This window comes from Arachis ipaensis, chromosome B6, assembly GCF_059453495.1.
Source record: "Arachis ipaensis isolate K30076 ecotype BB chromosome B6, ASM5945349v1, whole genome shotgun sequence".
In the NCBI taxonomy this organism is placed as follows: domain Eukaryota; kingdom Viridiplantae; phylum Streptophyta; class Magnoliopsida; order Fabales; family Fabaceae; genus Arachis; species Arachis ipaensis.
Window position 1 is genome coordinate 121007407 of NC_142441.1, and position 11016 is coordinate 121018422.

Here is an 11016-nt window from a genome sequence, read left to right on the forward strand (position 1 = left end):
CCAAAATTTTATTTCAAACTCTCTCACTGAATGTGTAATATTACTCTTATAAATATTGGGTGAGACACCCACTCGAAAGGTATGCTATCTAATCTTAATAGCTCTTGAACTTAAACTAACCCAATTGTCAGACTATCTTGTAGGTACCACCCCTTATCTGATTCGGAGATATGGATTGACAAAATGTCTAGGTCCCTCCTAAGAAGATCCTACTATCAATTCTTGCTCCTATTTGTTTGGTGTTCTATTCTCTAGTATTCATCAAGATAAATTTTACAAATAAAACTTCAAGTTGCAAAAAAGAAAAAGAAAATGATGGATTAAATCATAACCAAATTTAGAATATGGTCTTTACAAGTGAGCAATTGTATAAACCTATAAGGAAAAAGAATAAATCAATGGTTTACTTGCACTGCTGTTTGTGAAAAAATCTTTCGTTTAGAAGTTTTGTTATCAAACTCTTCAACCTTCTTGATCCCGGACCAGGGTTGAGCACACCATAATTCTCACTCCTCAAACCTGAACATGTTCTATGAATTCCATCACTCTTTGATGAACACCATCCACCAAAAGAAAATTGCCCATGATGTCTCTTCAAAAGCTCTCTATCGATCTTATCGAGGACAGGATCACTCCGCTTGAACTTTCTGGCGAACGGACGGCTACTCATAACCATTTTCCGGAAATCTCGCAGCCCCAGAGACCTCGGATGCTGTTTTGGAGGATTGTCCCAAGTGATGTAATGAAGGTCATGGTTAGCAGTGGTGTTCTTGTAGTCATGAGAGTTGCATATGACCGTTTGGAAGTATCCTTCCGGCGACGACACGAAGTTAGTGTAGTAAAGGAGAAGGGTCCTTGGCAAATTTTCCCAGCCCATAATGCAATACTCTGAAAAAGATCTTGATAGTATTGTCCATGCTGAACCTGAAATTGTTTTTGCCATTTCCGAAGAACATTATTAATTAATCTAGTTGATTCAACATATATGTCACAAATATGGATTATATGTCATGCATCTTTAAAAGTATAATACAATATTATGTCTCAAGACTGCGTTGAATTCTGTCTTTGAAATAAAAAAAAAAAAAAGAAAAAAAGAAAAAAGAGATTTGTCCCTATTATCTGAACTATTTTTGGGACGAGTAATAGAAAGCCAACCTTTTTCATTCACATAAGCCAATGTTTTTTCAAATTGTTTTGTTTATTTTAGATTCTAGATCGTAAATCAACTGTAAATTCTAGAAAAAGTTATGCTTTGTCTTCACAACCAAACGGGTTTATATATTTACTATCTTTGTATTTCTATATTTCTATCTCAGAGACAATATTCAAATAATGTAGTGCAATGCTAAACACCATTAAGGTAGCGTTTGTTTTGAGGTACTGAGACAGAGACTGAGAGATTGAGACTCAGTATCGTATTTGTTAGTTCAGAGACTGGTACTAAAATTTCTGTCTCTGTCTCTAAAATTTCAGTATTTCAGTACCTCCAAAAAGTAGAGACATAGGGGGACTGAAATTTTTAGAGATGGAGACTGAAACTTTAATAACATTTTATACCTAAAATGCTTTCATTTCAATTAATTAATTCTAATTTTACCCGTTGTGCAAATTAAATTAGAGTTTTATTCTTGTTTCAATTCATGTCTCCTATTTTGCACCAAACAGAATACTAAAATTTATTTTAATCCATGTTTCTTAGTCTCTGTCTCTCAGTCTCGGTCTTTTTGTCTCTGTCTCTCCACCAAACGCTACCTAAGAGATGCCATCTTATGTTGATAAGAGAAAATTTTGACAGTCAACATTACATAACCAACATTGCAGCTAATATTTAATATAAGAAAAAAAAAATCTAAAATCCCTAAAAATAAAAACATTCAAAACTGAATTAAAAAAAAATTCAAAATTTAAAATTAATAAAAGCTCATCTTTAGTAGGTTTTATACAGGATTTGTTAGGCAACTTGTTATACTGTTGACTAAAATTGGCTGCTATAATGTTGTTCGCTCACATTACTTACAAATTTTAAATTCGCAACTAAAACAGAGAAAAAAATGTGATTGAATTGATTAATTAATTGAGAAATGTTAAGAGCCAATACATTTTATCAATATTAGTCAATATTTAATGTAATACTTTATTTTTAAAAGTTTAGGACTTAAAATTAGTATTTAAAACTTAAAAGTATTGACTAAAAATTATAAATTTTATTGGTGATATAGTATTTTTTATCTAAACACAAATTTCACTTTGAGAAAGAAGGCACGTGTATTGCTGGAATCAAAACAGCTCTAAAAGTATTAAGTAATAAGGCATCTATGGTTGCATGTGTATCAAACAAGAAATAGTGGACACCTCACACTGCAGGACCTGGTTATGCAGTTTTTCCCCCTTTACAAGTTTGATATTTAGTCTAAAAATTTAGAAGTAAATTGTCATATGTCACACATGAACATGTGCATCCCCCAAAGTTGAAGAGCTATCCAAGAATTAATTAATCATGATAATAGTTAAGAAGAGATACTATTGAATTCTTGGTGATTGATAAGTGATAGGTGTGGGGTTTCACTCAATATAATTACACTCAACCGACAAAGGTATGGTAAAGTTGTTGTTGAAGCCACATGTGATTCTTCAAATCCATGAACAGCTAGCACCACCACCAACCATTTAATTAATAATTACCAAGCATCCATGACCATGACCAATTGCCAAGATCTGACTAGGACAATTTGGTACCATCCACAACTCTTTAATAATAGTTGTATAATATTTAAACTTTAATTAAATTAAATTTAACCCTAAATCCAATCACTACCTATATAACTCTATAGGTTCAGGTGTTTTTGTTGCTTTGTTTTACATCATTATTAAGCAAATGTTGACCTTTATAATGTAGAAAATATTGCTCTAATCCAAAATTTCCTAAGCTAGTGACATGAAATGTAGAATGATATTATACGCACCAATAAGTAAAGACAAGAGGGAAGAAAAATATTTAAAAATAGAGATAAGATGTAAAATATAACTATATAAATAACTAAGGGCCTTAACCCCATGAAAATAATTATGATCTTAATTGATCATTGCAGTTTGCAGTTTTGCACCATATAAATATTTAAAAAGACAACTCGTGGTACAACTATTCAGGTTTCAGAGTTTTTCACATCGTCCTGATCTAAGCCATTTAAATAAGATTCATAACCACACATCATATTAGCATAAAAAAATGGTTTGATTCATATCTTAATTACTATTAGATGGGATATTATATCTGATCCTAATAACACCAAATCCATTAATAAGAATGTGTGTGTATGTTTAATGAACAATATAAAATTAAGTATATTATCAATACTAATAACAAAACCCAGAATAATAAGAATAGACATTGAAAGGCAAAGTAAAAGTAAAAAAAAAAACCAACCTGTGTAGAGTTTAAAAGATGTTGGGAGACTCCTTTGCTTAATGACCCACCAAATCTCTGATTTATTAAGACTATATAGACCCGGGTCTATAATCATAGGCTTCCCTCTCTTATTACTGAAAAAAGGGTATTAAAAAAAAGCAAAAAAAGTTAGAATAATTTAGAAACAAACCACAAAACTCTAAATAAATCAACAATGCTACTTACAATTTCCAACCCAAGCGACTGCTATGCTGTACAAAATTGATATCCCTTGGTACCTCAATAAAAGCTTGAATCAGATCTGAAAAATATTCATAGTAATCATCAACATATGCAAATCAACAACAATTAACAAAAAGGACTAAGGGTAAGGAGTATAATTATACAAATAATACTTATGAAACAACAGAAAAAAAAATAACATAAAATTTGACACCACTTTAATTAAGGCCACTCACCATACCATCTTGTGTTACCAAAGGATAATCAGAAGCACTAAGATTAATAAACCAATCCCAGTGACAGATCCTAAGAAGCATTGCCATGGCATGAAGGGTCGTTGCAAGCATTGTTGGTCCTCTGTATGTCACCAAATTGGGTTTCCCAACAACCCAAACATTCCCAACTTCACCAAACACAGGTTCATTGGCCACAAATTCTGCAACTTTCTTGTGTTCAATTTGTGGTGCCCCATAATCCATGTGAATCAAGTAGTAGTTCCCTGGGTGGTACAGAACCTTCATCAACCTCTTGAGCTTCACAAAATCCCCTTTTGATGCAGAGATCAAGTAGGCAAATGTAACTGGGTATGTTCTGTTGTTGTTGTTGTTGTTGACGGATTTGATTGCATTGAAGTAGCTTCTGCTGTTAGATATTGGTGTGGTTAGTCTTATGGGGATGTAGAAGAAAATGAGAAATATTGAGGTTACAATGAAGGAAACCATGAAGATTTTGATACCCATTTGAGAGAAAATTGCAACGGAAATATAAAAATTGAAACTTTGTGGAAGAGAAAAGTGGGAACTGAAGTTGGGAGATTGAGTAATTAAGAGGAAGAGGTTGTTATGAAGTTCAATGATTAATATTTGGGAGTTTTTGGTTTATAGTGTGAACTATGAAGATAAATTATTATTTTATTAAAATGTTTTGGGGAACTAGGAATATTGTGGCTTACATTTCATTTCATTTCAATGAATAGTAATGGTTCTTTTCTTTGAACTCAAGGTCTACATTTGTCATTAAGTTGAGACCTCAAGTTTTATATTCTGGTTAGTGCATTTTTGCACTTTATATAAGAACTACTATTTAATGGCATGCTAGTTGGCAGTTGCTATGTCAAAAGAAGAGGTAGAAGTTCATATTCTGTGCCCACTTCCTAGTAAAGTGGATGGATGTTCCTTGTTAGAGTACATTTGAGCCTTTTTGATTTAGTTACAATAATGTCCTTTGATTTTGATACATTTGCAACTCATGGGCATGTAAGTGATTGTGATTCTGTGAGTGAGTGTGCATGTGGCAAGAAATTGATGAAAATGACATAAGGTTATCATGTATCATCAATTGATTAGAGGGGGATTTTATGCTTCAAATATATGTTAATAATAATATCTAGTGATTATTGAACAAATGAAATTAGATGATCAAAAATTAAAAGATCATTGGATACGATAAAATAACACATTATTTGTGAGTAAATTATATTTTTTCTTTTGTAAATAATGAGTTTCTTTTTTTATTATTATTAATTTGGGAACTTGTCCCCAAGATTACTTGAAAATGGGTTGTATTTTGGCCTAAATGCGAGGTTTTGAGACATCGTCCAACTTCAGCTGGTATCAAGGTGCTGCCTTCCGAGTTTCTCTTAAGGAAGTAGGGGTGATATACCTGCAAGTAGGGGTGGCAAACGGGCTTAAATCTGTCAGGCCGGTCCGCATAACCTGCCAAAAAAGGCGGGCTGGGCTGAAAAATTGGGACTGCCAAATAGCAAAAGCACGCTTAACCCACACTGCCTAAACCGCATGCTTTGGCGGGGCGGGGCGGGCTTCTCCGCCGGGCTTAGTATTTTTTTGTAAGGGGTATTTTTACAATTTTTTTTGCCAAAACTCAACTTTCCCCAACCCAACTTACTAGAGAATGAAGATGAAAATTGAGTGTTTTGGATTATGTTTATTTTGTTTTAGAGATAATATTTATAATTATGTTTTGGATTATGTTTTTTTTTTGTTTTGGGAACAATATTTATAATTACAAAGACTTTAACGTTTGTGAATATAAAAATTATAATTTGTTTATACTTTTAGAAATTATAATAGTTAAAAGTAAAAAACAGAAGAAATTTTTTATGCCTTTATATATATTATTTAATAGTTAAAAGTAAAAAAAAAAAAGATATTTGGCGGGCTAAGTAGGGCAGGTTGGGATTCTGAGACCGCCTCACTAGGCGGGGCAGGGCGGGCTTCTGGCGGGGCGGGACAGGGCGGGGTGGGGCGGCCTTCCCCGCTTGCCACCCCTACCTGTAAGAGACTTCGATGCTTAAATTAGTAAGAGTTTAAGCAGGTTTTTTAATAGATTGAGTTCGAAAAATACTTAAGGGTATCAGATTATTTATAAGTGTAGATATAAAGTCAATAACCACTTTGAGTAGAGTTCCATCTTTGATGATGAATTTGTTATTTCCTTTTATTAGAGAAGTTGTTAAGATTTTTTTTAGATGAATAATAAAGATAATAAGAATTGATTAATATTTAACTTATTTAAATAAGTCGGACCATATTAGCGCTGCGTAGACCGATCTTTTATGAGGTCAGATAGATTCTAAAGTGTGATTTGAACTCTTACTATATAGATTAGACTTTTAATTAGTTTAGACCTAACTAAATTGTAAGCCATTAGATGAATAAAAATAATTAACCTTAATAATTTCTATTAGTTCAATTGATTTACCTACTTTTAGTGTTTACTTATCTAACATCTATGATTATTCTTAGACGGCAATGTACCGATTTGATTTACCTACTTTTAGTGATTATCCTTATCTTTAAATAAAAAGAAAAATGAATAATACAAAATACAATATGATGGTGTCCTTTAAAATTTAAGGTAATACTTTGTTTTTCCTCCATAACATTTAATTTGAATTTAAGTTTTGTTCTTAATTTTTTTAAAAATTTTAGGATAAAGTATATTTTTTATATCCTAGACCTTTAAAAAATTTTAAAAATATTCTTCATATTTAATTTATCTTAATTTTATTTTTAATACTTTAATTATATTATTGAACATTAACACCGCTAACGATAATATTGACATAGAAATTGTATGCTGAAGAAGTGTCGTCACTCATAAAAACATATGATACTAAATTACTTACTATAAGTATAATCACACATTTATTAGTAAATTATATAAAAAAAATTAAAGATATTCAAATTATTTTTATATAATTAAAGTGATACGCTTCAATAAAATAAATTATACAATTTACTAAAAGTAATGCTTACCAAAATTTTTATTTTTAATAAAATTATTACTGTATTAAAGTAAGTTTGAATAGAACTGGTACATTCTAAAAGTACTATCAATATAATTTTTATTTAAAAATTTTTTTACTAAGTAGTAAATAATATTTTTTTTTCTAAAGTCTAAACATTTACATTTTATTTAATTTTATGTTTAATATTTAGTTTCAATTATACCCTTAATATTTTAATAATGTGTTTCAATTATATTTTAGATAAGACAATACATGATGTAATAATTCTGTGGCTTTTTTTTTTTGTATATGAAAATAAAAGTAGTGATATACCTTAACATTATAATTTTTGATGTTTTTTAAAAGTATGGAAGATACACAAATCGGAGGGTTCGATTTCTATATTTCAAATTTTTAAAAAATTTTTTAACAGAAATTCTTCGATCCGATTTCACAAATCCTTCAATCCAATTTCTGTATTCTCACAAATCGAATGATCCAATTTCTGTACTTCGATTTTCACAAATCGGACGGTCTAATTTTTGTTTATCTAATTAAACGGTTTCATATTTAAAAATAACACACAATTAACCCACATTTAAAAAAAGTACTGTTGCTACTCTAATATCAAAAACAAAATCTGTAATTCTGTTGATGTCTTACTAACACGTGAATTAATGGTTGCGACGAATCAATGACACGTCAGGATATAATTATCACATTAATATCTATGTTAATGGGCTCAAGAATTTGAATATGGGAAGCAAATGGGTGTTTTGGCCAGAAATGGAGCAATGGTGTGTTTCACCCAATGATGGATGCAAGCCCAAAACGCAGGGGCATGTTGCCTGCGACAAGTGGTACGTGTGATGAAGTGGCGCGGCCTGAGGTGGACACGTGGCACCACGTAGGGGCGTGCTGGTCTAGCACGCGGGGGCGTGATGGTGACGTGTAGAAGCAGAAATGGTCCACGTAGGCAACACGTGGGGGCGTGCTGACCTAGCACGGGGGGGGGCGTGATGGTGATGTGGCATCACGTGGGGGCGTGATGGACACGTGGCCAAGCTTGATTGGTACACGAGGGCATCAAGTGGGGGCGTGCTGAGTCAGCACGCAGGGGCGTCCTGACACGTGGCAGTACGTGATTGGAGTTCGTAGTGAATGCTACTCTATATATAAGGCCGTGGCTGGGTTCATTTTCATTCTGAGGAAGTGTGAGAGTGTTCTTTGAGTGTGTTTCTGGTGTAATGGAGGATACCGCAAAGTTAGTAGTGTATCGTGACGGTGAGATAATACGTAATACTCATGAGGGAGTGAGGTTTGTGTGTCAGAATCCGTTTTCGTTTGTGGTTCCATGCGCGATGACGTTTATGGAACTTCAGAACGGTCTCTGTCAAAGCATGGAGAACGGTACATTAATGAGAGTGAGCAGAATTCTGTACCGGAATCCGGTTATAGTTTTTGGTGGTCTAATACAGTTTGATACCATGCCAGTCACTGACGAAGTGACTATGCGTAATATGTTTCAAATTCACCGGCAGACTCAGATGCGACAGCCACAGATTGAGCTGTATGTTGAGTTTGAAACTGTAGAGGCGGAAGGGATTCAAAATGAGATGATAGAGCTGCAGTGTACGAGGGAATGAGTAGTGACAGCGAAGAGGACTTCGAAGCCACTTATGAAGCCGGTGACGAAGAGCAGGATGGTGATGCGGGAGTTGAGACAGCAGCTGATAATGTAGTGGTTCACCCATCGAGCAGTCAACCGATGAACGTGCCACCTTTTATGCGTGAGTTGGATCTCGACGCCATGCATGCAGCGGAGTTTCCGGAATATTTAAACATAGGTACGTGATGACCGAATAATATGTTTTTTTTTAATATATAATTTGGATTGATTAATAAACGATGATGGGCACTTTCTGTAGGCGTTGTTGATCCCGAGGACGGAGAGTTCCGGATTGAAATGGAATACAGTTCTAGAAAGTCGGTCGTGGCAGCAATTAGAAGTTACACTATCGCTAGAGGAGTTGACTACGACGTGTATGAGTCTGAGCCACAGACGTTCTATGCAAAATGCAAGATGTATGGGCGCGGGTGCGACTGGCTAATCCGAGCCAGCTTGATACGGAAAAAAGGTTGTTGGGAGATACGCAGATACAACGGTAGGTACACGTGCACGATGGGAGTGATTTCACAGGATCATTCCAAGTTGGACTCGGACACAGTTGCTGAGGCTATAAGGCCATTGGTCGAGACTGACCCGTCCATAAAGGTGAAAACTATAATAGCCGAAGTCCAGTCAAGGTTCAACTATACCATCAGTTACCGAAAGGCTTGGTTGGCAAAGCAGAAATCCATAGTGAAAGTTTTCGGTGATTGGGAAGAGAGTTACCAAGCCTTGCCGTGGTGGCTCTCGGTTATGGTTTAGAAGATGCCTGGGTCAGTTGTCCAGATAGAAACACGCCCACTCTACAATGGGAATGAAGAGGCGCAAGGGGTAAAAATACTTCATCGCGTATTTTGGAGTTTCAATCCATGCGTTAGGGCATTCAGGCATTGTAAGCCCCTAGTTCAGGTAGATGGAACACACCTATATGAAAAGTACAAAGGTACACTTCTGGTAGCTGTTGCACAAGATGGGAACCAAAACATTGTGCCTATCGCTTTTGCCTTGGTGGAAGGGGAGACAGCTGATGCGTGGCACTTCTTTCTAAGGAATCTGCGAATGCATGTTGTTAGAAAAGATGGTGTGGGTATCATCTCGGACCGGCATGAGTCAATTCGAGTAGCAGTAAATCGTTCCGGAGGTGATTGGCAACCTCCAAGAGCATGGTGGATGTTTTGTATAAGGCACATCGGCAGCAACTTCCTACGAGCATTCAAAGTCCCTCACTTGCAAAAGCTTGTGGTCAATATTGGGTATTCAAGAACGGTGGAGGAGTATAACATCAACTATAAGAGGTTGCAAGAGCGAGGCGAAGCATATACCAGGTGGTGCGATGCCATTGGACTTAGACATTGGGTATTGGCATTCGACGAGGGACATCGATGGGGCCATATGACGACGAACCTTGTCGAGTGCATTAACTCAGTGTTGAAGGGTGCCCGTAATCTACCTGTGTTGGCGCTAGTCCGAGCAACGTATTATCGGTTAAATGAACTTTTCACACGGAAGAGTGCTGAGTCTCACGAACGCAAACGTGCTGGATATACTTATTCCGTATTCGCACAACAGCGGATAGAGGCAAGTATGCAACAGGCTGGGAATATAGTTGTGCACCGTTTTGACAGACGGAATGAAGTATTTGAGGTGCGCGAAATGAGTAGCGGAAAGGTATTAGTCGTTGATCTTGCACGATGTACGTGTGATTGTGGGCACTTTCAGGTGGAACGAATACCATGTCGCCATGTTATTGCTTGCTGTGCTAACCAGCGGATCGACTGGCACGTGTATGTGCATGACGTGTACAAGATGACAGAAATCCGTAAGGTATATAGATTCGAGTTCTCACCGTTAGGTGATGCCGAGACATGGTCTGCGTATGAGGGACCCACATTGGTCGCTAATCCCGCCTTGAGGCGAACGTCGAAAGGTCGCCCAAAATTGACCAGATACTTGAACGAAATGGACTTACGCGACATGCGTGGTCCTCGGATATGCCGTCTCTGTGGTGCTCAAGGACATAGTCGGAGTCGATGTCCTCAGCGTGCTGGATCAAGTGGTGGGGGGGAATGACTTTTATTTTCAGTGTGATTGTATCTTTGAATTTTTATTTTTATTTTTATTTTCAGTCCTTGAATTTGCATTTTTATAATAGATTTTCTTTTTTGTCTTAGTCATGTTTGTAATTTTAAATTTGAGGTTATCCATTGATGTTTAAGACCATGATAATGTTAACATTTACTGCCTTACTGAAGCAAAGATACAAATTTTTAACTACTAATAACATTGGCGAACATACAGAACATTAAATACATATTACATTGATACCCTAGTATGAAATCTAAAAACCCCAACCCCATGCTCACTTCTTACGGCCCATCCAGTTCAGTCCCTTACCCATTATGCCCAGACCTGGCTTTGACGGAGTATACCTATCGGGTGGATTTCGCTCCGTCCGTAGGTCATATG

The 11016-nt window shown here is 35.7% G+C and overlaps 2 protein-coding genes across 2 annotated transcripts; one reads left to right on the forward strand and one right to left on the reverse strand.

Moving 5' to 3' along the window:
• Positions 1–292: 292 nt before the first annotated feature.
• On the reverse strand, positions 293–4685 carry UNE7 (Core-2/I-branching beta-1,6-N-acetylglucosaminyltransferase family protein). Its single transcript, XM_016306469.3, has 4 exons — positions 3873–4685; positions 3635–3710; positions 3428–3543; positions 293–924 (listed from the first exon to the last, which is right to left on the reverse strand). The coding sequence occupies exons 1-4, from the start codon at positions 4369–4371 to the stop codon at positions 404–406; spliced, it is 1212 nt and encodes a 403-aa protein (XP_016161955.1). The 5' UTR covers positions 4372–4685; the 3' UTR covers positions 293–403.
• A 4630-nt stretch (positions 4686–9315) lies between these two features.
• LOC107647191 (uncharacterized) lies at positions 9316–10620 on the forward strand. Its single transcript, XM_016351304.2, has one exon. The coding sequence runs from the start codon at positions 9316–9318 to the stop codon at positions 10618–10620; it is 1305 nt and encodes a 434-aa protein (XP_016206790.2).
• Positions 10621–11016: the final 396 nt, after the last annotated feature.